The 27,330-nt window shown below is 32.0% G+C and overlaps 2 protein-coding genes, 2 long non-coding RNA genes and 1 pseudogene across 55 annotated transcripts in view; 3 read left to right on the top strand and 2 right to left on the bottom strand.

Moving 5' to 3' along the window:
• The window catches only part of LOC102610039 (protein REDUCED CHLOROPLAST COVERAGE 3-like), a 144,226-nt pseudogene extending 134,900 nt beyond the window's left edge, over nt 1–9,326 (bottom strand). The window contains exons 1-4 of the transcript XR_008056559.1: nt 9,309–9,326; nt 9,148–9,209; nt 8,905–8,997; nt 8,675–8,747 (exon numbers count right to left, since the gene is read on the bottom strand). The product of XR_008056559.1 is annotated as a protein REDUCED CHLOROPLAST COVERAGE 3-like (transcript). The remainder of the gene's footprint in view (nt 1–8,674; nt 8,748–8,904; nt 8,998–9,147; nt 9,210–9,308) is intronic.
• LOC102629279 (receptor-like protein 14) overlaps nt 1–27,330 on the top strand; it is a 146,281-nt gene that overhangs the window by 25,732 nt on the left and 93,219 nt on the right. For 32 of the 49 annotated variants that reach the window (XM_052444639.1, XM_052444638.1, XM_052444636.1 and 29 more), the window contains 6 exons: nt 18,725–18,790; nt 18,910–18,975; nt 19,295–19,360; nt 19,480–19,545; nt 19,865–19,930; nt 20,050–20,115. In XM_052444639.1, coding sequence (XP_052300599.1) covers nt 18,725–18,790; nt 18,910–18,975; nt 19,295–19,360; nt 19,480–19,545; nt 19,865–19,930; nt 20,050–20,115 — 396 coding nt within the window. Of the gene's footprint in view, nt 1–17,155; nt 17,624–17,709; nt 17,866–17,979; nt 18,061–18,131; nt 18,198–18,724; nt 18,791–18,909; nt 18,976–19,294; nt 19,361–19,479; nt 19,546–19,864; nt 19,931–20,049; nt 20,116–27,330 lie in introns of those variants that run through there. The other 17 variants (XM_052444648.1, XM_052444662.1, XM_052444661.1 and 14 more) reach the window with 9 other exon arrangements.
• On the top strand, nt 4,120–6,255 carry LOC127903783 (uncharacterized). Its single transcript, XR_008056588.1, has 2 exons — nt 4,120–4,692; nt 5,887–6,255. It is a non-coding gene; the product is annotated as an uncharacterized LOC127903783 (long non-coding RNA).
• LOC127903785 (uncharacterized) lies at nt 11,980–12,807 on the top strand. Its single transcript, XR_008056590.1, has 2 exons — nt 11,980–12,095; nt 12,342–12,807. It is a non-coding gene; the product is annotated as an uncharacterized LOC127903785 (long non-coding RNA).
• LOC112495972 (protein REDUCED CHLOROPLAST COVERAGE 3-like) overlaps nt 24,911–27,330 on the bottom strand; it is a 109,838-nt gene continuing 107,418 nt past the window's right edge. For 2 of the 3 annotated variants that reach the window (XM_052444632.1, XM_052444633.1), the window contains exon 24: nt 24,911–25,860. In XM_052444632.1, coding sequence (XP_052300592.1) covers nt 25,777–25,860 — 84 coding nt within the window. In that variant the 3' untranslated portion in view covers nt 24,911–25,776. Of the gene's footprint in view, nt 25,861–27,134; nt 27,217–27,330 lie in introns of all 3 variants that reach the window. The other variant, XM_052444634.1, reaches the window with a different exon arrangement.

The following is a 27,330-nucleotide window of genomic DNA, read 5'->3' as shown; positions in this document are numbered from 1 at the left end:
GAACCAACAGAAGAAGAATACCAGGCTTTCAAGTATTAGCATGTCAATTTCTCAAAATATTGTATGTCATACAACATACAGTAATACCTAAAGACGACAATAATTCAATATCTTGGAAAAGGTCAACCATGTCAAAAATTCTATCATGTAGTACCATTTTCAAAAAGGAACATTGATAATTCAATCCAGGAAGACTTGGGGAGATTGTTTACATATAGAAAGATAACTTAGGGGCTTTGATTACATAAAGAAAGACAACATTTGTTTATTCCGATTTCCACGGGTGAAGAGGTTGCATGTCTGAGAGAGAAAGAGAGGGAGAAATTCCTCACCACGCAACCTAAAGAGCGCATTTGTAGTCCCCTTAAATGCATAAAGTCTGTCAGTGTGCGGCCATCAACCGGAGAAAGTTCAAGTGATCCAAAGTCTGTTACCTAATAAAGAATGGAAATCAGTCCATAAACCATCCCCACACGTCTAAATTGGCTGCAACAAAGGCCCTAAATAAATTAAATAGTACCAGCTTTGGTAAAGCAATGTCATCATAATACTTGTATGCCATTTTCATAAGCTCATCCACTGCCTGCACAAGAAATTAATTTTACCAGCCATTCCATATGAAAATAAAACAAACCAAATTTAGCGTAATGAAAACACAAAAAGTAGCAAACTTTACAGTTGAAATGCAAAACAAATTTGAGATTCTAAAACCTTTGAATGAAGGCCAGTGCCAGTTTCTTTCAATCGCAAGAAGGATTCTTCAGAAATTAGTTTTTTCAATTCCATCTCACAATTCAGCTCGCCAATGCTTTGCTGTCTACCATTACCTCCCACATTCATGTTGCACGGTCCATTGTCATTTTCGTTAGCCTCATTAATGCTACCAACAAGGTTAGGTCTGTTCTCCCTCTTCTTCAAAAATTTAAATTGCTTCCCAAGACCTTTGACAGCATGTTCAGTCTTAATATCATCCCCAGACCTTGTTGACTTGGTATCTGTTGGAGTTTCCTGCTTTTGTAGATGCTGCACCCAACAAGAACCAAGTTCCCATCTAATAGATCTTTCTGAAGCAGTTGGCTCCAGCTCTAACTTTGCTAAACTCTGTTTAATAACTCTTCTTACAAGATTTCTAAAAGCTTCCGAATTATCCAAATTGCACAGAGGTAACTGGTCTCCTCTAGCTGATTCAGCACTGAAAGACTTCTGAAGTACAAGCCTTAAGCTGCAATAAATAGTTTACCCTGTCAGAACAACTTAAACGGAGAAAGACATAAGAGTATATGAAACAAAGGCAGAATCCACCAAAGAAGGCCTAAATACTTTCTGAAATAGCACAATCTAAAAAGCTGATGACCTATTGCAGCAACTGAGCATCCACCGTAATTATACTTTCCTTTATCCTTTATTTGAACATCATCAACGATGTCTGTTGGTTATTTTGTTAATATAACAATTACAAACCAATATGAGAGCACATAACTATAAACACTCAACCATTATTGTGAAAGCCATGACTTCCTGCAACCACTCGTTATTATTTAGGTGGTCTACAACTATGCAGAGGTGAAGCATCCCCATACAGTGAAGGATCTCACACATATTTTAATAGAGGAAAAGCCATTTTCTGGTCCACAGGATGCTGAAAGAGGAGTATATATCCCTAACTAGATATCAGCTTTCTTTTCTTTGGCCTATTCATAAACTTAACACTTGAAGAAAACCTGGTTTAGAAATCTGACATCAACTCCCCTTAAGAGTTCAGACATCTACTGATTAGATCCCATCTAAACAGGAAGAAAAAGGAGCAGGTGCTATCCTTTCTTAAGAATCCCCAACACCAGCATTTCAATCCTGTTCTATCTGGTAAAAATAAGGAGAATAACAATGCTCTGCGTCATGAATTCAACTGTGATACACACTAAGCAAAGAAGCTCATACCAGTTAGCATTTCTAAGATATCTTGCAGAATAGCTTAAAACTGTTAGTGGTTGAAAGATAATTTTTCATATCTTACAGCCATTCTCCATCTATAGATTTCATAGTCTTTGTGTGCTAAGAGGAATCGACAGAGGAAGCATTGTGTTACAATTTCAGACCTGTTAATATTAAGAGAATTAGCTCCTCCATCAGGTTGATCTTCAATTTCAATATCTTGTGTGCCAAACTTCTCCTTCACATCACCAACAACCTTTACTACAGCCGTGTATCCACAGTGTCTTACAATGACAGTACCCAATGAGGAGGTATCCTGCCAAAAACAATATTGTTTTAGTTCTCTTTATCACAAAATCTTTGAAACTAAAATAAAAGAAAGGGAAAAAGAAAAGGAAGATAAATCTAGATATTTTGAGAAAAATAAATCTAGATATTTCAAGAAAATTTTATTTCAAGATCTACCATGCTGAAAACTTTAGCAATTGTATCACTAGTTGATATAATACAAGCATGCCCAACCAAGGTTAATAGGCTTCCCCAAAAAGGGTTGATGACATTAAGTTGGAGCAAACCACAAGCAGAAAATCGGAGGGATATGGATAAAATCAGTGGAAAGACCTGCTATCCAGTGATTTCAACAGAATAGGGAGTCACCAAACAGAATGGCAACATAAGATTCATGAAGCTAAACCAGATATATAAGGTTAGTAACGAGTAGTGATTCTTAGGAAAGAACCTAAAATTGACTTTCTTGTGCATTCATAAATGTGTAGAAAGAGAGAGTGAAGAGGATGGGTATTTTAGGCCATCATCAAATGCCAGATATCAGATAAAGAGTGAAACATCTTAATCCGACTGAAAAATCACTCCCTGACAAAGGTAGAGCTATATTATTCCGCCCACGTAAGCAATTTCAGCTTTGATGAATGTCTTTTATGTGTGTGTTCTGTGAACATAAGCGCAAGAAGTAAAGGAGAAATCGACTTACGTGAACAACTACACTCTCATCTGCAGTAACACCTTTTAGTAAATTCCTTTGAGCAACTTCTGTAGCAGACATACCAGATGACTGATTTCCTTTAATAGTAACCTCAGACATCAAGCTTGCATCTACTGTATCATGTTTTACTGTAATGGACAAATCTCCCACACGATCTTCATGCAAGATTGCCCCCTTTTGGACATTGATTGTATCTTGAGTGTGTAAATTTGAATCAATGAGACGGCGTATTGCTCCAACAGCTTTAAAAATTGAGACATCAACAAATTGGTTATGAAGCAAAAAGGCCTTCCGATCTCTAACCACCCTCTCCTCTTCAGTTTTGCAAGGAAGCCTAGCCAGTATAGCAAATTCCGTAGCCCATGGTCGTAAATCATGTTCTCCATCTCTTCCCTGGCCTCCGCCATTGCCACCCCAATTCTCATCTTCTACTGGTAGGCATGGGAAATTTGATGGAGACTCAGCAACAGATGGAGGTACAAGCCATGTATTAGCTCGAAATCCATAGGGAAGATTACCAAACTGAAGAAGGATAATGAATATACTATATCAGTAAAATCAAGTTAAAATCACATTTGAATTGGTAATAAACTATGTCAGCACAGAAATTGTTACCTTATTATGTTCAACAAAAGCTTTCATTAGGGATTCATATGCCTGCATCATGCATAATGACCATAATTATTAACAAAACAATTAAAGGGTAAGCTAATTGAATTTACAGAGGAAAAAAAGATGCATTCAGATAAAAAAGAAAAAAATAATTTGTAGATTTGACTATCGAGTACCCACATTGGCAAAAGCTCGACTGAGATTTTGCAGAAGAACCACCAGGGAGTTGCTTTGGAAAAACTGCTTTCCCAAAGTATAGAAACCTTTTACTGATGCAACGACTTGTATAAGCTTTCCATTGCAGATTTTTATCTGTAAGCACAAAATAGTTTCCGCGCTTTCAAATACTCACATTACTTACAAAGACATGAAAATAATCCATGCATTCTTATTAATTAGCAGACAATGATTATTAAGTCTTTAACACTCATTGGCCAATTCATCAGCAAAAATAACGAGTTGAATAACCCTACAATTAATTAGTCCATAAACAACAAACAACAATAATCAGAACTTTATATTAAATGGCACCTGAATTTCAAAATAATCACCGTCGCGCTTCTCTCCTTCTTTGCGTTCACATTTTCTCAAATCTTCAAAATCAAAATTATTAAAAATCAAAATCAATAAACAAATTTCATATTCAAATAAATCACATATATTTATATCATTTTCCTCTTTTTTTTTTTTTTATCAACCATGTAAAAAACGAAGACAAACAAATAAATGAACATTAGGCTTACTTAAGATGGGGGGAGTGAGGTGAGAGAAAGAGAAGAAGTCATAAAACTCGGAGTGTTTCGGCGTCGGGTGAATGGCCGCCATGTCCAGACTCGGAGAAACCGCCGATGAAACTAGCGAAAACGTGGCGCGGGGCCCGCTTCGGTTATCTGCTGCTGCTGTTGCTGCTACATCAGACAGAGCGGCAGAGTTTGGTGAAGGCGGGTGGGGCCTACTGCCGTTCTTTTTGGCACATGACTCTGACGATGGCGGCAATCGAGAGTTTCTGGACTTGGAGAACCGTGTGGTGCACGCGACGATGTCGAGAAGCCGCCGCACGTGTGCCACGGCCTGAGATTCCTCGGTGTAGTCCTCTGCAAGGGACAGTGCCAAAAATGTAAATAACAAGGAATTGCCGGGCAAAGGTTTTTTTCTTTTATTATTTTAGTTCTTTCTATTAAATATTAACTTAATTATAAGTAGAAAATAATTATTAAGCACTAAACTATTCCTCAAACTTATTTTTCAAAATAATTTTTTATAATTAAAATACATCTGGATTAAATTATAATAATAAGAACTAAAAAATGATTAAAAAAAATAAAATTTTTGCTCTTTAAATAAGCTTTTACATATAATTTTATTAAACTCTAATCATACTAATTATTCATGATAAAGTTACTAATTCTAAAATAATACACTTCTATAAACCTTCTTGCCCTGTTTACTTGTCTACCAACTAATTTTTTATAATAGATTAAAATTTACGGTTGGTTGAAAATTAGGACCCTAAAGCGACAAGTCGTTTTCATGTTGATTTGACTGTTCAATTAGGTATACTTGACTAAAAAAAAAAATCAAAATAACTTTGAATGTCAACTAGAAAAAGTTTGGTAAGGCTAGTAAAACAAACTTCAAAAACATGCCTGGCTTATTGAAGTTAGAGATAGCTCTTGCTTATAACACTTCTAATCTGCTAATTCTAAAACTTGTTTTATTTTTATTTTTTCTTGTATATAATGTATTCTCGTATTAGTTATTTTTAAAATATATTTATATATGCTTTATAAAATAAAAGTTGAACTCTTTTGACAATGTGGTAAAAAACATCAGTTGTTACTTCATGAAGTCGAATAATTGTAATAGCGAATGATTCCATTTATATATTTACTTTTTACGGATTATATAATGAAGCGATGCACCAATCTAAGGCGGCAGTTGTGTAAAAATATATAGTGGAACAAAAAACAAAATGCTCTCAAGTTGCACTTATTTATGCCTTAAAAATATTTCCACAAGTGTATAGATTCATTGTAATCTCCGACCCATTCAAAATATTTCTTTATTACCTAAAACAGTCAAAACCAAAAAAAAAATCATCATTCTTGTTTTTTTTTCCTATTTTTACCTTTTAAGGGATGTATTATATTGACCAGAAATACGAACAAGTTTTCTGATTTAAGCAAATCTTCAATATCTATATCATAAATTTAATTGATAAAGAGAGATTCTGGAGAAATAGAATAAAATAATAAACATGGAGCAATAAAAAGGAATTATTGTTTTTTGTGTAATGAATGGAAAATAATAATCTTTCTTTTTTCTTTGGTTTGCACAAGTGAGATGAGGAGGGGGTGAGTAAGAGCATCTACGAAGCAGGCAAGGGACGAGATGCTTGCATTTTTAAGTACCCCCATCAAGATTGGCAAAATTTTGTCATTTAATGATTAAACTAATAATGGTCGTAGATATGAGCTGCGTATACTGTAACTTTTGAAATTTCTGAAGTTTAGGCCAGTTACTTAAATGCACGTTCTTATTGTACTTTTGAGACAGCTTCCACTTTTACTTGAAATGACAAGGACAGCTGAGTCCAAAATGTACAGCTCTAAAAAGCATGGTAACGTTCCAAGTGTGCAGGACTAAGTGGACTGCATCAAATTGGTTTTTTTTTTAATGTTAAAAAATAAAATACTGTCATTTATTTATTTATTTAGTCAATAATTTTTTTTTACTTTAACCTGTCTTTTTCAACAATATTAAAAAAATATCGAATTAAAAAATTCTTAAAAAACATACAATAAAATGAATTTAGTTTACTGAAACAAATAAAAAGATCTAAATGTTAATAATTAAAAATGACAAATAAAATGAGACCCACATCCACATGCACGAGATTTTTTTAATTCAGAAAATTGGACATGTACGACTGAATAAATCTTTTATCTGTTCGTGATGTTGATTTTGCATTGAACCAAAAATCTAATTTAGTCTTTTTTTTATCGATTAATATTTAAAATGATTACATTTACCAACCTTTTTTAATAACTTTTTATTATTAAATAATTTAGAAGAATTGTGGGTGCAAATTAATTGAGTTGGCAAAATTTCTGATCAAAGAAATCAGTGTGAAGTACTGGTGGGGCCTACTGCCGTTCTTTCTGGCACATGACTCTGACGATGGCGGCAATCGGGAGCTTCTGGACTTGGAGAACCGTGTGGTGCACGCGACGATGTCGAGAAGCCGCCGCACGTGTGCCGCGGCCTGAGATTCCTCGGTGTAGTCCTCTGTCAAGGACAGTGCCAAAAATGTAAATAACAAGGAATTGCCGGGCAAAGGTTTTTTCTTTTATTATTTTAGTTCTTTCTATTAAATATTAACTTAATTATAAGTAGAAAATAATTATAAGCACTAAACTATTCGTCAAACTTATTTTTAAAAATATTTTTTATAATTAAAATACTTCTAGATTAAATTATAATTATAAGCACTAAAAAATGATAAAAAATAAAATTTTCGCTCTTGAAATAAGCTTTTACATATAGTTTTATTAAATTCTAATTATATTAATTATTCATGATAAAGTTATTAATTCTAACCTTCTTGCTTCTGTTTACATTTCCACCAACTAATTTTTTTTAATAGATTAAAATTTACGGCTGGTTGAAAATTAGGATCGTAAAGCGACAAATCGTTTTCATGTTGAATTGACTGTTCAATTAAGTATGCTTGACTAGAAAAAAAAAAATTAAATATCAACTAGAAAAAGTTTGGTAAGGGTAGTAAAACAAACTTCAGAAACATGGCTAGCTTATTGAAGTTATAGGGACAACTCTTTCTTATAACAATTCTAATCTACTAATTCTAAAACTTGTTTTATTTTTTTCTGTGTACTCTTCTTTTATTTTTTTCTTTTTCTTTTATATGGTGTATTCTCAAATAAAAGTTGAACTCTTTTGACAATGTGGTAAAAAACATCAGTTGTTACTTCAGGAAGTCGAATAATTGTAATAGAGAATGATTCCATTTATATAATTAATTTTTACTGATTATATAATGAAGTGATGCACCCAATCTAAGGCGGCAGTTGTATAAAAATATATAGTGGAACAAAAAACAAAATGCTCTCAAGTTGCACTTTTTTATGCCTTAAAAAAAATTTCCACAAGTGTATAGATTCATTGTAATCTCCGACCCTTTCAAAATATTTCTTTATTGCCTAAAACAGTCAAAACCAAAAACAAAACAAAAAAAATCATCATTCTGGTTTTTTTTTCCTATTTTTACCTTTCAAGGGATGTATTATATTGACCAGAAATATGAACAAATTTTCTGATTTAAGCAAATCTTCAATATCTATATCATAAATTTAATTGATAAAGAGAGATTCTGGAAAAATAGAATAAAATAATAAACATGGAGCAGTAAAAAGCAAGTATTGTTTTTTTCCGCAATAAAAGGAAAATAATAATCTTTCTTTTTTCTTTGGTTTGCACAAGTGAGATGACGGGGGGGTGAGTAAGAGCATCTATGAAGCAGGCAAGGGACGAGATGCTTGCATTTTTAAGTAGCCCCCTCAAGATTGGCAAAATTTTGTCATTTAATGATTAAACTAATAAATAATAATGGTCCTAGATATGAGCTGCGTATATTGTAACTTTTGAAATTTCTGAAGTTTAAGCCAGTTACTTAAATGCACGTTATTATTGTACTTTTGAGACAGCTTCAACTTTTACTTGAAATGATAAGGACAGCTGAGTCCAAAATGTACAGCACTAAAAAGCATGGTAACGTTCCAAGTGTGCAGGACTAAATGGACTGCATCAAATTGGTTTTTTTTTTTTAATGTTAAAAAATAAAATAATGTCATTTATTTATTTAGTCAATAATTTTTTTTTACTTTAACCTGTCTTTTTCAACAATATTAAAAAAATTATTTCGAATTAAAAAATTCTTAAAAAACATACAATAAAATGAATATAGTTTACTCAAATAGTATGTCAATGAATGCACAACTAAAAAGATCTAAATGTTAATAATTAAAATAACAAATAAAATGAGACCCACATCCACATGCATGAGATTTTTTTAATTCAGAAAATTTGACACGAGAGAGCTTCACCTACCTTCAACCATTCTGAGCAAACATGGCTTCAAAGTAACAACCTCTACTCTATCATTCAGTCTCTGCCCCCTTACCTGATCAAAAAAAAAATAAATTAATAATGCATTAATATCATAAAGAAATAAACAGATAAAAATAAGGTGGGAAAAAAAAAAGTATCTAGTGTTTAATATCATTATTCATAATCATATACAATAAAAAAAAGGGGGAGAGATAATAAAATATATATACCTCGTGAGAGAGAGAATAATTTGTGAGGTGGCAAGTTTCTACATTGGAAGCCAACAATTTTTTCACATCAAGTATCTTGTCAGTGGAGATGCCCTTTGAGCAAATTTCAATCAAACAAAAAAAAAAAAAGAGGATAATTAATTAATAATTCATTTATATTTATAAAGTTTTACAAAATAATATGCTAATCATAGCTGGTGAGGGCAAAACAAGAAAGTATTAATGATAAGTATAAATGTATACCTTGAGAACAACTTGTGATTCATATGGGGTGATGATTGTGATATCAAGAACACTGGGCACTACTGCACAACAAAAAATCAATGAACATAAGGAAGCTAGAAAGCAAAAGCACTTTCACTTTCCAATGAAAGAAGTGAATAATAAGGATTAACAATTGAAACCTTTCTCTTCTTTCTTCTTCTTTTACATAAGTAAACAAGTTATTCATTCCGATTTCTCCATTTCAATTCTCATTCCGGTTTACTAAACACGGCCTTAAAGGAGACAATACAACATGCAGGCTAAAACTAATTGGTGGTGTTGTGCAATGGCGGATCTAGAAAAATAATTTACCGGTGACTAAATTAAATAACAGCAAAATATAAAAATTAAAACTTAAATATATAAAAAAAATTATAATACATTTACAATTGTTCTCTACGCGATTTCATATTCTAAAAACGTTGTGCAATAAACTCATTATCAACACTATTAAATACATCTTTTTCTACATAAACAATCAAATTATCATTCATCCATTCATCTCTCATTCGATTCTGAAGTTCATTCTTCACAAATTTCATTGCTGAAAATGTTCTCTCTACTGTGGTTGTAAAAACTCGAAGAACGGGGCTATTTGATAATTTGACCGGGATTATTTAAAAATTTATTAATTTTTCTTTTAAACAAAAAGGGGTTTTTTTTTTCAGTGGGGGCTTGAACCCCCACTGGTCCTACACTGCATCCGCCCCTGGTGTTGTGGAAGTTTGAATTCTTAGATTTACAGCTCGGTCTAAATGTTCATTAAGTAAAATTTAAAAATCAGCATTATATATATTTTTACTAATATTTGAATAAATATATGTATCCTTTTATCAAAAATGGATTATAAAGAGCTTTTATGGAGATTGTTAGGGAGAAACTCTTGTGGGGCCAGCACGCGAGGATCCAATGGATCGCACAGCGGCATCAACAAATTTTTCATTTAAAAAATATATAAAATTACATTATTTTAATTTATAAATCCCATCAGACCTGCCAAATTAATGTGCAGGCGCGCGCCTCCTCAACCTTTTCCCGGATTGTTGGGGACTGCAGACTGCAGCTCACGGTTGAATTTTCCATGTAGCGTTCTTGACGTACGCCAATATTTTAATCAGCTTTAACTTTAAGCCTATGTTTTATAAAAATTATTTCACCAGCAGATTACATGTGAAAGAAAGATATGCCTCAATTCACTGGTATCTTGTTGAAGCAGATGCATTCAAAAGGCACAAATTGGCGGTCTAATCTATTGTAAAGCCTTGTATTCATTTACATGATTACTGTCATCAGTATCTCTTGCTTATTCATTCGTTTTTCCTTTCGTTAGTTATTGCGGAAACGCGTTTGAGTAGTTATCAAAATTATGGTGATCACGTGAGCTGCGGAAAAAAAAAAAAAAGGTTACAAAGAAAAGAAATGGGATTTGAAAACAACTCTCATAATCCGGCTGAGACGCTGCAATTTCGTTATGCAGCAAATGTTGTTGTACGTTCACAAGTGAAGTGTGAAGCTAACATTTCACTTTGCCAATAGCCATGCACCTCAAACTAACCAATTAATTTGCATCTTCAGTTATTTCTTTGGTCGGTACTAAAGTCAAACTCATTTTACCATAATATTCAAGTCAATATTTCAACATTCTTTTCTCTCTTGAATCTGGTCAAATGTTTTAATTCACTCATTTCTTGCTAAAGCAGATGTAATATTCTCACTGACTTTGTTCAAAACTAGCTAGATATACGATAGCAACTTATTTGAATGATGTGCTAAAAATCCAAGCGAAACTTAAATGAGACAATCCAACATGCGGGCTCTAAAAATAATTTGTGGTATGTTGGAAGTTTGAAATAATCACGAAAAACGTATCTGAAAATGTCTAGCCAAAAGCTAAAGGCATTTCCATTTTATTATTTTTCGTTTTCAGAAACAGAAAACACTTATAAAGCCCAATTACATGGTAACTCAGGATGTCACGTGATTTGCACATGACGCATTTAAGTGAGCTTGATCAAAAATTAAATTTTTTTTCTAAAGGTAAAAGGGGTGAGTAAAGACAAAACTTATTTTTTAACCTCTTATTCTAAATTCAAACTCGAATAGTCAACTAAATAAAAATGCTTTCAAATACTTGACCATGTCTTTTTGGGCAAATAGAACAAATTGAGAAATCACACTTGATTGTGAAGGAATTAGTTCTGCCATCTCAACTGAAAACTTGTTTATTCGCATTGCAACTGGTTTTGTTTAATTTTTTATGGGGTTTTTGATGTTTCCATCACTTGATGTTCAATTGCAATTGTATATTACCTTAACAAGCATTTGGTGATTTTCCAGTAGCTAATTTCTTTACGTCAACATTTTACTCAACTAAACTTTAAGCCTTTATTTTATCAAACTAATTCACCAGTAGATAACATGTATTTTTTGGCAAGAATTTACATTGCGAAAGAAAGATAAGCCTGAGTTCACTCGTACCTTGTTAAAGCAGATGTATTATTATTGGACGAAAAAGCACAATTGGTGGTCTAATCTACTGTAAAGTCTTGTATTTATTTGCATAATTACGGTCATCAGTATCTTTTACTTCATTCACTTCTCTTTTTCTTTAATTATCAAGGAAACGAGGTTTAAGTAATTATCAAAATTATGTTAAATATTTGTGAGCCCACTATAGGACAGAGTGTGAGTCCCCACTAACAAATAATGGGACTGATATACGAAATAGCGACCCTCAAAATCCAGCTGAGATGCCGCAATTTCCTTATGCTACAAATGTTGACACTTGACTGGTAAAGTGTGTGGCTAACATTTCACTTTGCCAGAGGCCAGGCCTGTGAAATCAACCAATTTGCATCTTCAATTATTTCACATTTCAATTTCGTTGGACGGTACTAGAGTCACAAGCAGATAACATGTATCAACAGGTAATATTCTCTCACTTGCTTTTTTCAATCCATGCATGTTTTCTCATTGACAGGGCACGTGAAAATGCGCAAAATTTTCATTCTGCACAAAACTGCCATTGTATATATAAGTCATATATTTGCTAGAGAACCAGAAAAAATTCAAGAGAGCAACAATTGACAGGTAAATCTTGTGAGTGTTTCTCTCGCAGTTAATATTAATAATGAAAATGCTTTTGATGAAGTTGTCATTGTGGATTGGCATAGCTTTGATTCAGTTACATGGATACAAAGCATGCTTGGAAACAGAGAGGATTGCTCTCTTGGAAATCAAGAGCTTCTTCGCATCAGCCAGTGATGTTGGATATGATGACGAAGTTCTTTCTTCATGATTTGATGATGATGGAATGTCGTCTGATTGTTGTAACGATTGGGAGAGAGTTAAGTGCAACGCCACCACCCGACGGGTGACGCAACTCTCACTCAATCAGAAAACAAAAATCAACTACTCTGATTATAACTCTTTTATTCTTATGAAGTTTCTCTTCTGAATATGTCATTGTTTCACTCTTTCGAAGAATTGCAGTGCCTTGACTTATCTGATAATTGGTTTAAAGGCTTCTATGAGAATAAAATAAAAATGTCATACAAGGCATGGAAAAGAAAAAATGGATCTACCCACTGATATTTTTATTGAGTACCTTTCGGTTCACAAGTCTACCGATTAAGTCAAGTATTGTCTTCTCATACCATTTTATTATTATTACATTACATACTTATTCTACCATCTTTTTTGTCCTTATAAAAAATTTAAAAATGTTTTGTCAGAATGTCAACTGACGGTGACACTCTCACCTAAATTGATCTCTCGTGCAAAAGACGGCATCCTAGTCTAACGTTATAGGTTACAAGCCTCGATTATAAGTATTATCATTGTTATGTTCAATGAATCAATTCTTTTGCTATTAATTAGATTTGCATTTTGATATGGCCCCATGTACAAAACTTTAACAAAAATAATTGCAGTTCATGCTACGTGTTAACTTCTCATTGGCAGGAATCAATTCTCGATGCATAATTGACTAATTCTAACTTGATCAAATTTCAAATAGAACCACTGCTTTCTTTAATAAATTTTAGTCCTTAACATACTCTATCACTATTTTCTAACATAACCTGCTCATTTCTTTCACTCTTTCTTTTTTTTCTGAATTTATTTATTTTTTAAATCAACAATGATATCTATCTTCATTTCATTACTTATAGCTTTGAATGAAAAACGTTTTTTTAATAGCTCTTACATTTCAATGCTTTTGAAGTATTATTTATATCTATACATCAAAACTGGAAAAAAAAAATCTAAATCTAACTAATATGACATTTATCTTATGTTCATTAATTCTTGATACAGGATTAGCTAATTAAATTCAAATACTTGGAAGCATTGAATTTGAGTAGTAATAATAATATAAACAGTTCTCTAGAAACCTAAAGTGAACAATTTACACAGAATTGTTATGTTGAAACATGATAATTAAATATTTGCATTACTAATACACCACCTTCCTAATGATTTGTTGACCAAAGTACTTGGACAAAATTATATATGAAGACCAGTTCGTTTTTCTTTTTCTTTTTTTCTTTTTGTTTTTCTTTAAATACTGAGAAATAGATTAAATTTAAGACAAATTAATTGTATTTTAAGACAATTTATTATTTAAGAAGACAACTAAAATATTATGAATTTCTCTTTACATTATCCAATAGGTTTAGAGGTTACAGAACCATTGTCCAATGAACAACATCAAGTGAACAAATTCTTCCTCAGAAAATCATAATGTTAAACAAGAAGGACTTCGGGCTATGATGAGCAAAAAGTGCTGAGGTTTTTTTTTTTTTCCTTTTTCCAGATTATTGAAACACTTTTGCAATCAACATCATATTATATGAGGAATAAGTTCACATTACTCTATTATTATTTGTGCTGACCAAAATAATTAGGCAATTCGATTTTTGTCTGTTTTTTAAGTCTTGTACTGGATTTTGATCGAATTTGCTATAATTAGTTTTCATTCTATAAAATTTTGATCTTTTATTTTCAAGTTCAGGACTATGTAATTTGAAGAATCTTTTTGAGTTGGATCTAAGCTCAAATAACTTTGAGGGTCACCTTCCTCAGTGTCTCAACAACTTGACCAATCTCAAAGTTCTTGATATTTCTAATAATGAATTAAGTGGAAACTTTCCTTCTACCTTGACCAACCTCGCATCACTTGAATAGTTGTTGAAATTTCAGAGGCTAAAAACATCCAAAAGTTGTGATCTTGAGTTACTGATGAATCAGCTTATTTTTCTTTAGCCTTCCTCTGTTTTCCTTCTCAATTTCCTTTGCTTTCCTTTATTCAAATTTATTATGCTTATTTTTGTAATTTCAGAGTAGACCATAATTTTACGAATAATTTACCAAACAAAAATGACAAAATTTCTTATCAGTGATCTTCAGATCACTCATCAACTATTTATCCAACTTTAACGAGTCATACAAGAACTTGTCTGGTCTGATCCCAGACAAAAAACAATTTGGCAGGTTTGATGAAAAGAGTTATAATCTCGGTCTTTGTGGTCCAACAATTAATAAGAGTTGCACCAGAACAGAGGAAAATCTAGCAATAACATCCAATCGAGGAGAAGACGAAGATGAATCTGCAATTAAGATGAATCCTTTGGTTGAACTTGTATTGGTGCTGGCCATGGTTTTCTTTCATTGATGCATGTACTGGTTGTTGTTCATATTGCCTTGTGAAATGTAACGTAAATTTCAATAACACCTGAGATTTATGTTCAGCCTTGCACTAGGAATATCACTTATAAATTATGATCCATGAAATCCTCTGTTTTTAGTTTCTCTGCACTCTTTTATCATTATTTGTTTTTTAACATTTTCTCTGTAAGCAAAAATTGGTTTCTAAATTTTGCTTCACATATTTGTAATGTATCATTCATGTTGAAATTTCAGAGGCTAAAAACATCCAAAAGTTGTGTGCAATCGCCATATTGAGTTACTGATGAATCAACTTATTTATCTTTAGCCTTCCTCTGTTTTCCTTCTCATTTTCCTTTCCTTTATTCAAATTTATTATGTTTATTTTTGTAATTTCAGAGTAGACCATACTTTTACGAATAATTTACCAAAGAAAAATGACAAAATTATTTTTTTAATTTCAGAATAGACCATACTTTTGGAATATCAGTTATGAAATGACGAATGAAATCCTCTGTTTTTAGTCTCTCTGTCCTATTATCATTAATGTTAAAAATTTCAGTGGCTAAAAACATCCAAAAGTCGCGTGTAATTGTCATATGATGTTAATGATGAATTAGCTTATTTTTCTTTGGCTTTCCTCTTATCTTTCTTCGAGCACTGATATTTGAACACTATCAAGAAACCACCAAGATAGAAAAACCAGTATTGTTTATACTACAATACCACTAGTTTACTGTATCTTTCTTTTATGAGCAATTGAACTTTTTATGTATTAATTATAGCCGGTTGCTTTCAAGCGGGGTTTCTGCCTTGTTGTGCAATTCATTTGCCATATGAATCTGAAGAATTTATTGTTCACTGAGATCTTAAGACTATGGAGTGAAGGCCTTAACAGAATTAGCTCGAGATGGCGCCAACATTTGATTATATGATTATAATTATACGTCAATCGATGGATACTAATTCATGTTTCCATTGGCTTTCAAAACAAAAAATCTCAGTTTATTGTGAAATATACAAGCCCTTATACACACCGGATAAATTTCTAAACATGTATAAAAAATAGTTGATTATTGATTTTCACAAATTCCAATATATCAAACATCCTATTGAATTATTAATTCCAAAGCACTTTTTTAAGTATCAATAGTGGAATAAATTATTTGATAATTTAAAACCCAAACTTATGCCTAAATTCTTTAAATTATCTCAATCAACTTTTATTTTATTAGTTGACCATCTCCATCAATTTTTGTAAAAAATAGAATTGACAATTTGAGAGTCAGTCAACATTTTATTTTCCATGGAGTATTAATGAAGCGTTTTTCCTCATTGGTCTAGATCCTACAAGTCTTCGTCAGTCATTATAGAGACCAAAACTAATTATCTTTATCTGTGCCAATCGTTATAAAGATTGATTTTGAATTAATATTAAGATCGATTGTCCATAACATTAAGATTGATTGAATCAATCTTTAAAAATCAATCAAACTTCCTATTATAATAATTGTGACTTTTTTTTGTCATAAATTCTCAATTTTTGTATAAATCGAGCTTTTATGCTCATGATTGGTGAAGCAATAGAGCGAAAAATTTGATCTTGATAGGAAATATTAATTGAGCATACATTGAGTTTTGATGGACTAATCATTCATAGGTTTTGGTGGTCACCGTGATTGGCGCTTTAACACAATGATTGAATGCTGCAATACATATGTATTTATTTATAAAATTAAGCCTATTTAAATTTCACCTCTACATATATCATACATCATATAAAATGTCATTTGAATGTCGTCCACGCTTTTATGAGTAAATTATCAAAAATATATGGAAAATTACTTGATTAATTATTGGCCATCAAATAATAAAAAAATTAACAAAAATCTAATAAAATAATTTTCTAAACTCACTAAATATTTTAGAATATAAATCCTTGAATAATTTTTTGATAATTTAGTGCAAACCCAATCATACAATTCAATAAAAGGCCAATCATACTCTTAAATTACATAAATTCTTAGTCAACTTTTATGTTATAGTATTGACCGTCGCCACTAATTGTTAGTGGAAAAAGAATTGATGGCCACTTGTTTGTTGGCTTAATTTGAAAGTCAGTCAACTTTAATTTTCCACGTAGTTGTAATAATATATGCAAAATTTTTATTTTCCACGTAGTTGTCATTTAAATTGGACCCGTACAGCTGTCCCAAGTTCGTACGAAATTGGCCACTTAAGATATTGAACAGAGCGGTTGAGTAATCCTCAGCCAATCAAATTGCAAAGCCTACTATAAACTTTTAGTATAAATTAATATTGATTTTCCCTCATTGCACAATGAATTTTAACCAAATGAAAAGTTGCTCTGCAATGGAAAGTACTTCCTGTATTAAGTTCTCATTAATGTCACTAATTTGGATTATTGTATTGATGAATGAAATTCATGGATACAAAGGATGCTTGGAAACAGAGAGGACTGCTCTGTTGGAAATCAAGAGCTTCTTCATATCAGTCAGTGATATTGGATATGACGACAAAATTCTTCCTTCATGGGTTGGTGAGGATGATGGAATGCCGTCTGATTGTTGTGATGATTGGGAGGGAGTTAAGTGCAGCGCCACCACACGACGCGTGATGCAACTCTCACTCAATTATACAAGGAGATCGTATTATTATGATGGAACGTCGGCTTCGCTTTTGAATATGTCATCGTTTCATCCTTTTGAAGAATTGCAAAGTCTTGACTTATCTGAGAATTGGTTTACAGGCATCTATGAGAAGAGAGGTCCGTATAGATGTATACATTTATTTCTTGTCCACAAATATTTTGTCAGTGACTAATTAATAATAACACTTCATATGCATTTGCAGCTTACGATAGCTTTGGGAGTTTGAAGCAGCTGAAGATCTTAGATCTTGGTGATAGTTCCTTCAACGACAGCATATTACCATATTTGAATACACTAACCTCACTTACCACTTTGATTCTTAGTGACAATTCCATTGAAGGTTCCAGAACCAAGCAAGGTATATACATATACGTTTCAGGCCAGCAGATATACATGTCAGGCAACTTAATTAATTTCTTAATTAAAATATATATTTATATTGTCTTGATCAAAATTAATGTTTTCTGGGCAGGATTAGCAAATTTGAGATACTTGCAAGTGTTGGATCTAAGCATGAACTTCAATATAACTAGTGCCTCTTTAACAAGGCTAGGTAGGCTACTGAGATAATCTCAACCTTCTACAATAATTTTAAAAGTAATATTTTACTTTTCATTGGTGTAGGATTGACAAATTTGACAAACCTGAGAAAATTGTATCTTGCGGGTTGTGGAATAACTACAATTCAAGGTACACGGCAACAAGTCACTACCCAAATTCCTTGTGATATTATTATGCCCTTAATTTTTACACATGTATAATGTCAAATTAAAACCAATTTTTGACTGGAAAACTTGACAAACTTGACTACAATTGGTACACGACAAAAAATTACTTTCTAATTTCTTAGTAAAATTAAAAAAAAAAAATCATTTTTGAGTATATGATCTATTTAATTAGATCTTAATCATAAGCTTTATTACTACAATTATTTAATCTAACTTTGAAATTTATTTCTTAATTCTTTGTTTTTTTTCCCAAAGATGATTACTAAGATTTTTCTTCTTTCTTGGCGCAAGATTAGCTAAATTAAAAAACATGGAAGCGTTGGATTTCAGTTCTAATTATTATATACACGGTTCTTTAGAAGATAATTTTTTAATTAAACAATGTGCACAGTTAATTTTCATTCAATATTTACCATATTATTTTAATTAAACAATTTAGACGAGAGTGACATAACTGTTATTGACAAAATTTATGTTTTTTTTTAACAGGATTAGCAAATTTGACAAACCTGCAAGTGTTGGATTTAAGCGATAATCAAAATTTGACAACGCTAGGTAAGCCACTGAATCTGAGATAAGAAGCAAATTAAATGTAGAATTAATGTTCATCAAACGCACGGATCACATACAATTCCTTTAAATGTAATATTTTCATTTTTTATTGGCGCATGTAGGATGCGCAGATTTGCCAAACTTGAAAACATTGGATCTTGGTTCTTGTGGGATAACTACAATTCAAGGTATATAACAATTCTCTTCCTCCAATGACAAAAATTGTTTTAGATGTTAATCAAGATGATAATATATTTCCATTTTTTTAATTGCTTTTTTTACATATTCAAGTTTACTCAAAGTGCAAACTAATTTACAAATTATGATTCAAACACTCCAAATCTTGGTAATGCTAAAAGTGACGGTATATATTAAAATATCAATAGAAACAAAAAAATAACAATGTGCACAGTTAATTTAATTCAATATTTACCATATTATTTTTATTAAATAATTTAGACGAGAGTGACATAACTATTATTGACAAAATTTACCTTTTTTAAACAGGATTAGCAAATTTGACAAACCTGCAAGTGTTGGATTTAAGCGGTAATCAAAATCTGACAACGCTAGGTAGGCCACTGAATCTGAGATAAGAAGCAAATTAAATGTAGAATTAATGTTCATCAAACGCACGGATCACATACAATTCCTTTAAATGTAATATTTTCATTTTTTATTGACGCATGTAGGATTCGCAGATTTGCCAAACTTGAAAACATTGGATCTTGGTTCTTGTGGGATAACTACAATTCAAGGTATATAACAATTCTCTTCCTCCAATGACAAAAATTGTTTTAGATGTTAATCAAGATGATAATATATTTCCATTTTTTTAATTGCTTTTTTTACATTTTCAAGTTTACTCAAAGTGCAAACTAATTTACAAATTATGATTCAAACACTCCAAATCTTGGTAATGCTAAAAGTGACGGTATATATTAAAATATCAATAGAAACAAAAAAATAACAATGTGCACAGTTAATTTAATTCAATATTTACCATATTATTTTTATTAAACAATTTAGACGAGAGTGACATAACTATTATTGACAAAATATACCTTTTTTAAACAGGATTAGCAAATTTGACAAACCTGCAAGTGTTGGATTTAAGCGGTAATCAAAATCTGACAACGCTAGGTAGGCCACTGGATCTGAGATAATAAGCAAATTAAATGTAGAATTAATGTTCATCAAATGCACGGATCACATACAATTCCTTTAAATGTAATATTTTCATTTTTTATCGGCGCATGTAGGATTCGCAGATTTGCCAAACTTGAAAACATTGGATCTTGGTTCTTGTGGGATAACTACAATTCAAGGTATATAACAATTCTCTTCCTCCAATGACAAAAATTGTTTTAGATGTTAATCAAGATGATAATATATTTCCATTTTTTTAATTGCTTTAAACTAGATAAAATTTAAATTAGAAGCACTGCTTTCTATACAAAGTTTAGTACTTGATATACTCTATCACCAATTTCCGACATAACCCGCTCATTTCTTTCACTCTCTCTTAATTCTAAATCATTTTTATAAAAAAATCAACAATGATATTTATCTTTATTTCAATATTTATAGTTCTGAATGAATTTTTTTTTCTTATGTTCATTAATTCTTGATGCAAGATTAGCTAAATTCAAAAGCTTGGAAGCATTGAATTTGAGTAATAGTAACGTAAAAAATTCTCTAGAAACCCATATTAAACAATTTACACTGTGTTTTTATGTTGAAACATGATAAATAAGAGCCCAATATTGTTTTCTAATTGTTGTTTTTACAAAATAAAAATGAAAATGCTATTTTTAAATTTATTTTTAAAATTTAAAAATGTGTTCAGTATCATTTTCAAAAATAATCTCAAAAATGAGAAAAACAAAAATATGTTTGGTAAGAATATCTCAAAGAATTATTATTGGAATAATTTCCATAAACTTAAGATTAAGCAATGTGTATTGATTATTTTAATTTTAAGAATAAATTAGGTGATCTTTCTATTTTTTTGTTCAAAGAAAAATGATAAACCCTACATATTTGATTTAGTTAATATATAAAAACATAAATATTATAATGTATATAAAAAGAAAAGATTTTTGTGAGGGAAATTGATTCTTTGGGTACAACAACAACAACAACAACAATAAGAATAATAATCTCTTGGTGACATATGTTTTAACAAATTTTAAGAAGATGACACATTTTTTAAAAATATTCGAGCGAGTGACATTTTATTAACTTTTGCCATTAATTTTTAATGAGAATAGTAAATTAAATGACGTTTCTACCCCACAAAATGATGTTTCTGCCCATACTCACTCATTTTTAATTTTTTAAATAGAAAAATATAAAAAAATTAAACATAAGTCTAATTAACAGGTTTTTTTTTTTGTAAATCAAATAAATTTTAAAAAAAATTCTTGTTGATCAAACTGATTTGTGAATATAAAGAAGCAAAAATCTTATGAATTATAAAGTATTGTATAAATTCAATATTTTCATCTCTTTGGCTTTATGAAAAAAAAAATTATTTTTCCAATTCTACCCTCGACTAGTTAAAATTAACAGCAAAAGTTAATGAAATGTCACCCACTCGAGTGTTTTCAAAACATGTGTCATCTTTTTGAAATTTATTAAAACATGTGTCACCCAGGGATAATTCGACCTAATGATAATAATAATAATAATAATAATAATAATAATAATAATAATAATGTTGATATTATTATCATTATTTCAAGAGGAGGTAAAGAGAATTCTTCATTTTGGAACTTAATCTTGTATTAGGAAATAAGGAAAATAAGAAAAAGTTGGTTCTCATTTCTTTTGTTAAAATGTGTAGAATGAATTTTCTATTTTTTAAAAAAATTTCATAAACAATCTACCGAACAGGTATCTAATAATATTTTCTAAATTCAAAAAATAAAAAACGGCATATAAAAACAATGCCAACGCACCCAATATTAAATATGAAGTACTTCGACGAAATTAAATATGAAGACCAGTTTTTTTTTCCCCGCTTGGGCAAATACTTTTGTTTAATGCTATGAGAAGAATAAATAAAGTTTATGAAAACAACTAATATATTATGAGTTTCTCTTTACATTATCCAACAAATTTAGAGATTAGAAAACCAATATCCAACGAAAAACACGAAGTCAACAAACTCTTCCACAGAAAATCATTATTTTAAACAACGAGAATTGCTGAAACACTTTTTGAATGGATTATGATGAGCAAGAATTGCTGACTGCTTTTATATTATTATTATTATTATTTTATTGTTAGATTAATTGAAACGCTTTTGCAATCAACATCATATTATATGAGAAAAACATTCATATCATTCTATTATTATTTATGTTGACCAAAATACTTAGACAATTTGATTTCATGTCCGTTTTATAAGTCTTATATTGGGTTTATGATTGAATGCGCTATAATTAGTTTTCGTTTTATGAAATCTGATCTTTTTATTTTCACTTTCAGGAATATGTAATTTGAAGAATCTTCTTGAGTTGGATTTAAGGTCAAATAATTTTGAGGGTCATCTTCCTCAGTGTCTCAACAATTTGACCCATCTCAAAGTTCTTGATATTTCTTACAATCAGTTAAGTGGAAACTTTCCTTCTGCCTTGACCAACCTCACATCACTTGAATATTTGGATCTCTCTTTCATCGATTTCCAAGGAACATTCTCAATAAATTCATTGGCTAATCATTCAAAGCTTGAGGTCTTGCTACTCTCGTCAGGAAACGATATGTTGCAAGTGAAAACCGAAAACTGGCTCCCCACATATCCTCTCAAGGTTCTCCAATTATGTTACTGCCACTTAAATGTCAATAATAGTTTTCTTTTACACCAACACCACTTAAAATTCCTTGATCTCTCTCACAATCAGTTGGTTGGCAATTTCCCAACTTGGTTGTTGCAAAACAACACAAGATTAGAAGTTTTGATTTTGTGGAATAACTCATTCTCAGGAATTCTTCCGCGACTTCCCAATGCCAAATACGATAAGCTTCGTCATCTAGATATTTCCACTAACAATTTCTCTGGTAAGCTACCAGAGAATTTGGGTATTGTCTTTCAAAAATTGATACATTTGGATATGTCAAAAAATAGTTTTGAAGGTAATATTCCTTATTCAATGAGTGAGATAAAAGAGCTAATTACTTTGGATTTGTCTGAAAATAATTTTTCAGGAGAATTACCTCGGTCTATATTCTCTAGTTGCCTCTCCTTAGATAAGTTGCACCTATCAAATAACAATTTCTATGGCCAACTTTTTCCCAATTATATGAACTTGACTCATTTGAGTTCCTTACTTTTGAACAACAATAATTTCAGTGGGAAAATGACAGATGGTTTGTTGAGCTCCACTTTGCTGGAGGTATTAGATGTATCCAACAACAAGTTATCCGGCGATATTCCCCACTGGATTGGCAACTTCTCACACCTTTGGGTTCTTTTAATGTCAGAAAATTATTTGCAAGGTAGTATTCCGGTCCAGCTCAGCAATATTGAAAGTCTTGAGTTTATAGACATCTCCGAAAATAGTTTGTCTGGGTCCATGGTATCTCTCTCCAATCTTTCATCAGTGAAGCACATTTATCTGCATAACAATGCAATTAAGGGGTTAATTCCAATTGCATTGCTTAGAAGCTCTACATTATTGACTCTCGATTTGAGGGACAATAAATTTTTTGGTAGGATTCCTCATCAGATCAATGAGCTTTCGAATTTGCATTTTCTTCTTTTGAGAGGGAATTATCTACAAGGACGTATTCCTAATCAGTTGTGCCAATTAAGAAAATTAGGTATCATGGATCTTTCACATAACAGACTTAATGGGCCGATACCTTCATGCTTGCGTAACCTGTCATTCTGGAGAGAAGCGATTGATGGTAATTCATATGGATCCGGACCTGGTGTGTCTAATCGTGATTCCGCTTCTACTCACTACAATTCCACTCTTCATCTGCTGCCGCCAGGTGAACTACATGGTGGACTAGATCAACCAGTAGGTGTAGAATTTGTGACAAAGTATAGATATGAATTTTTCATCGGTCGCAGTCTCGTCGACATGGCTGGACTGGATTTGTCGAGCAATGAGTTCAATGGAGAAATTCCATGGGAAATTGGGCATCTTCAACATATTCGTGCACTTAATCTGTCGAATAATTTACTATCAGGTGCTATACCAGAGAGCTTCTCCAATCTGAACATGATAGAGAGCCTGGACCTTTCCCGCAACAAATTAAGTGGCCGAATTCCTCCTCAACTAACTGAGCTCAACTTTTTATCAAACTTCAACGTGTCATACAACAATTTGTCCGGCCCAATCCCAGACAAAGAACAGTTTGCCACCTTTGATGACAGAAGTTATAAAGGTAATTCGGCTCTTTGTGGCTCAATGATAAAGAGGAAATGCAGCAGTGCGTTGGCACCACCAGCGACACCTACAGGAGGAGGAGAAGATGAAGGCGATTCTGTGATTGATATGGTGGCATTAAGATGGAGTTTTGGAGCATCCTATGTGTCAGTGATTTTGGGCTTATTTGCAGCACTTTGGATAAACTCGTACTGGCGCAGACTGTGGTTCTATTTCATTGATAGATGTATTGACACATGCTACTATTGGCTTTTCAAATATGTTTTCCATCGGTGATTGACACATGCTACTATTGGCACATACGGTTCTGCCGTGTATAACTTATCGTGATGTATTATGTATCCGTTGGCTTTTCTCCAAACAGCTACGTATCCATGTATGTGTTTGTTCAAATTCTCAATCTGGTTCCAAAACTACACTCATGTTCCCAATTTCGTTTAATTGGTTGCATTACGGCTTCTTCTTCAGTTTCTGTTGGTTGCAAATTTAAATTTAATAAGGAATTTTGCCAACTACTACGTTAGTTGTAGTATCATCAGTGCAGCAACTTCAACTGCAAATTTAAGCTATCAGTGGGTCAATTCAACTCCATTCCGAATGTATTGTTCACACGCACCAACCAAATACCAAATAATTTGAGGCATAATTAACAACAAATCTCAGTCTAAAACATTAAAACCCATTATAGAATAACATCACAGATCTCTTGATGAGGAAAATCGCCCAATTAATTTATCATTTATTGATCAAAACAAAATCTCTTAACAAAACAAGAAACCGATTTGTACAAATATTATATTAGAACATCCAGAAAGGATATCTAAAATGATACAATCAGGTATTGATTAAAACTTGCTCCAAATTTTAACTATTTCTACAACGGTAACATTCACTAACAAATTTTTCGAATAAAATTGGGAGAAATAGGACGGCACCTTTGCATTTTATTGCTTTGCTCTCTCTTTTAACGAACAGAAGCACAGATGGATTGATGATTGTACATCTCAGTTACCCCATTTGTGATCTGCTGTCGGTTTCTTCTCCGTTTTCTGACAACTATAAATCCTTCACCATCCCCACTTTTTTGGTTTGCATCTTTGGGTTTTTGCTGTTCTTGATCATTAGACTGAGATGCCAAGTTTGTTTTGCCCTTTTCATTTCCATAAACGATCTTTATGATAGCACTATCATTTGCAATTGCATCTGAAGAATTTTCTGAATACCCAATCTCCTTTTCATAGCCTGAAGATTGACTTGGAGCATCCATATTATGCTGGACTGACTTTACAATGAAGCTAAGTAGTATCTGTCTTGCCAGCTCTGACTTCTCGGCCTCTGTACTGCTCTTTCTTGAGGTATTATCTTCGCCTTGAATACTGGACATTTTGTCAAGCTTCTCATCTTCTGCCTCACTTGTGTCATTTGAAGAGTTCGACTCATTTGAAGCATTTGAATCTGCACTTCCAGGATTTATTTGCCAACCTCTCATTGGCACAAACTCGGGTGCATGCGGGTTCATGATTCTTGAAGGCCCCGACAGGTTTCTTTCCATAATGGAAGAGTGGTATTTTGGAAATCCATGTTTCATCATGTAAGAATAATTATTTCTCTAATAGAGAGGCGACCTTGGCCCACAAGGAACTCTAGCAGCAGCCGAAGGTACAGCAGGTTCTGCAAGCATATATTATGTTAAACTAATGAAATTCTTCAGCCTTTTGAATCATGGAATTTTCAAAAAAAATAATCACAGCGAAATACTTTACTATTGTCTTAAATTGTCAACCAGGTAATACTTCAAATTAGCACATAATAATCCTGTCTTTCTAATATGTAGTATTATTTGGTTCTCTAAGGCCTACAAAATGGGGGAAAAAAAAAAAGGGAAAAACTCCAACTGCCAAATCGAAAAATGTTTTTCTAGAATCAATAATAACAACCATTAAATAACAGTAGAATGGAAGAACTCCATCTCCTAGCCAAAATGATAGATCTGTCATATCCATCCATTGCACTTCAAATTAATGGTTTCTTCTCACTCTGTTCAAGGTTACGGGGTAAAACAAAAACTATCACTCGTTCTGCTCATCATATCTGAATTTCTAAAGAACTAGCAGCTTGACCAAGCAACCCTCCATCATTGCCTACCAACTATCAGCTGGCCCAATCTATGGCCATCAATAGATCAGAACCTTCTAAAGTTTCAATCATGTCTGTGATCTATACAAGCATGTTAGATTTCTTTTTGTTGTTGGGGGGTGGGGGGGTGGGGGGAGTGTGATTCTATGCTAGAAATGGATGTTTATATTTGGTGCCTTCAGAGTTCACTCAGAAAAGTAGAACTATTATCCAGCAATAGTTAGGTGCATTTTGCATGGACAACAAGTTTACTCGTGTAATCAGCAAATCCAAAACTATATGCCAGCAGAGTGTACTCTAAAATACCAAATCCTATCTACAATTAGTTTAAGAATCCATTCAGATGGACATCACAAGAAAAAAGGAACAGAGAACAGCAGCATGCTTAATGCTTCATTTCACAAAGCTTTTCAAATAGATCTTATTTGAGTAGAGTTCTGCTAGTAAAGTTTTTACTCAAAAAAATTGTGTTGTTTGGTTGTCAATAAGAGCTTTTATTAAAAATTATAAAATTACTTTAATAAGCAAATTTTTTAAAGTTATGTTTTGAAAAGAATAAAATAAGATTGTCATATAAATAGAGAATATTTTAGATATTTTAACATTTAAAAAAAAAATTAACCTCTATTCTCAAAAGCACAAAATTTGAGGTTTTTGTAGTAGAGGCAAAATAGTTTATTTAATTTTCAAGAGCTCTACTAAAAAAACAATTAAACAACAAAAAAAATTTTGATAAGAGCTTATAGGATTAAATAAAAATTTAAGACCATTAGATAAGTCATACTAAACAGGCACTAAGTATGTACTACCTTTGCACGTCGTTGTTTCCTATGTGCTTCGCTTCTTTTAGAATCTTGACCAGGACTTATGTAATCCAGGAGATCTGATACACTGCGAAAAGCGATCATTATAGGTCTTGGTGCCACCAGAAATAATCAACAATTTAGAAACAAGTAATGTGGGAATACCCTGTTAATACCTAAGGTGACCTTTACTCGCAATGGA

Source organism: Citrus sinensis, chromosome 7, assembly GCF_022201045.2.
Source record: "Citrus sinensis cultivar Valencia sweet orange chromosome 7, DVS_A1.0, whole genome shotgun sequence".
NCBI lineage: Eukaryota > Viridiplantae > Streptophyta > Magnoliopsida > Sapindales > Rutaceae > Citrus > Citrus sinensis.
Note: the sequence above shows the minus strand (reverse complement) of the source record. Positions and strands in the feature narration are given on the sequence as shown.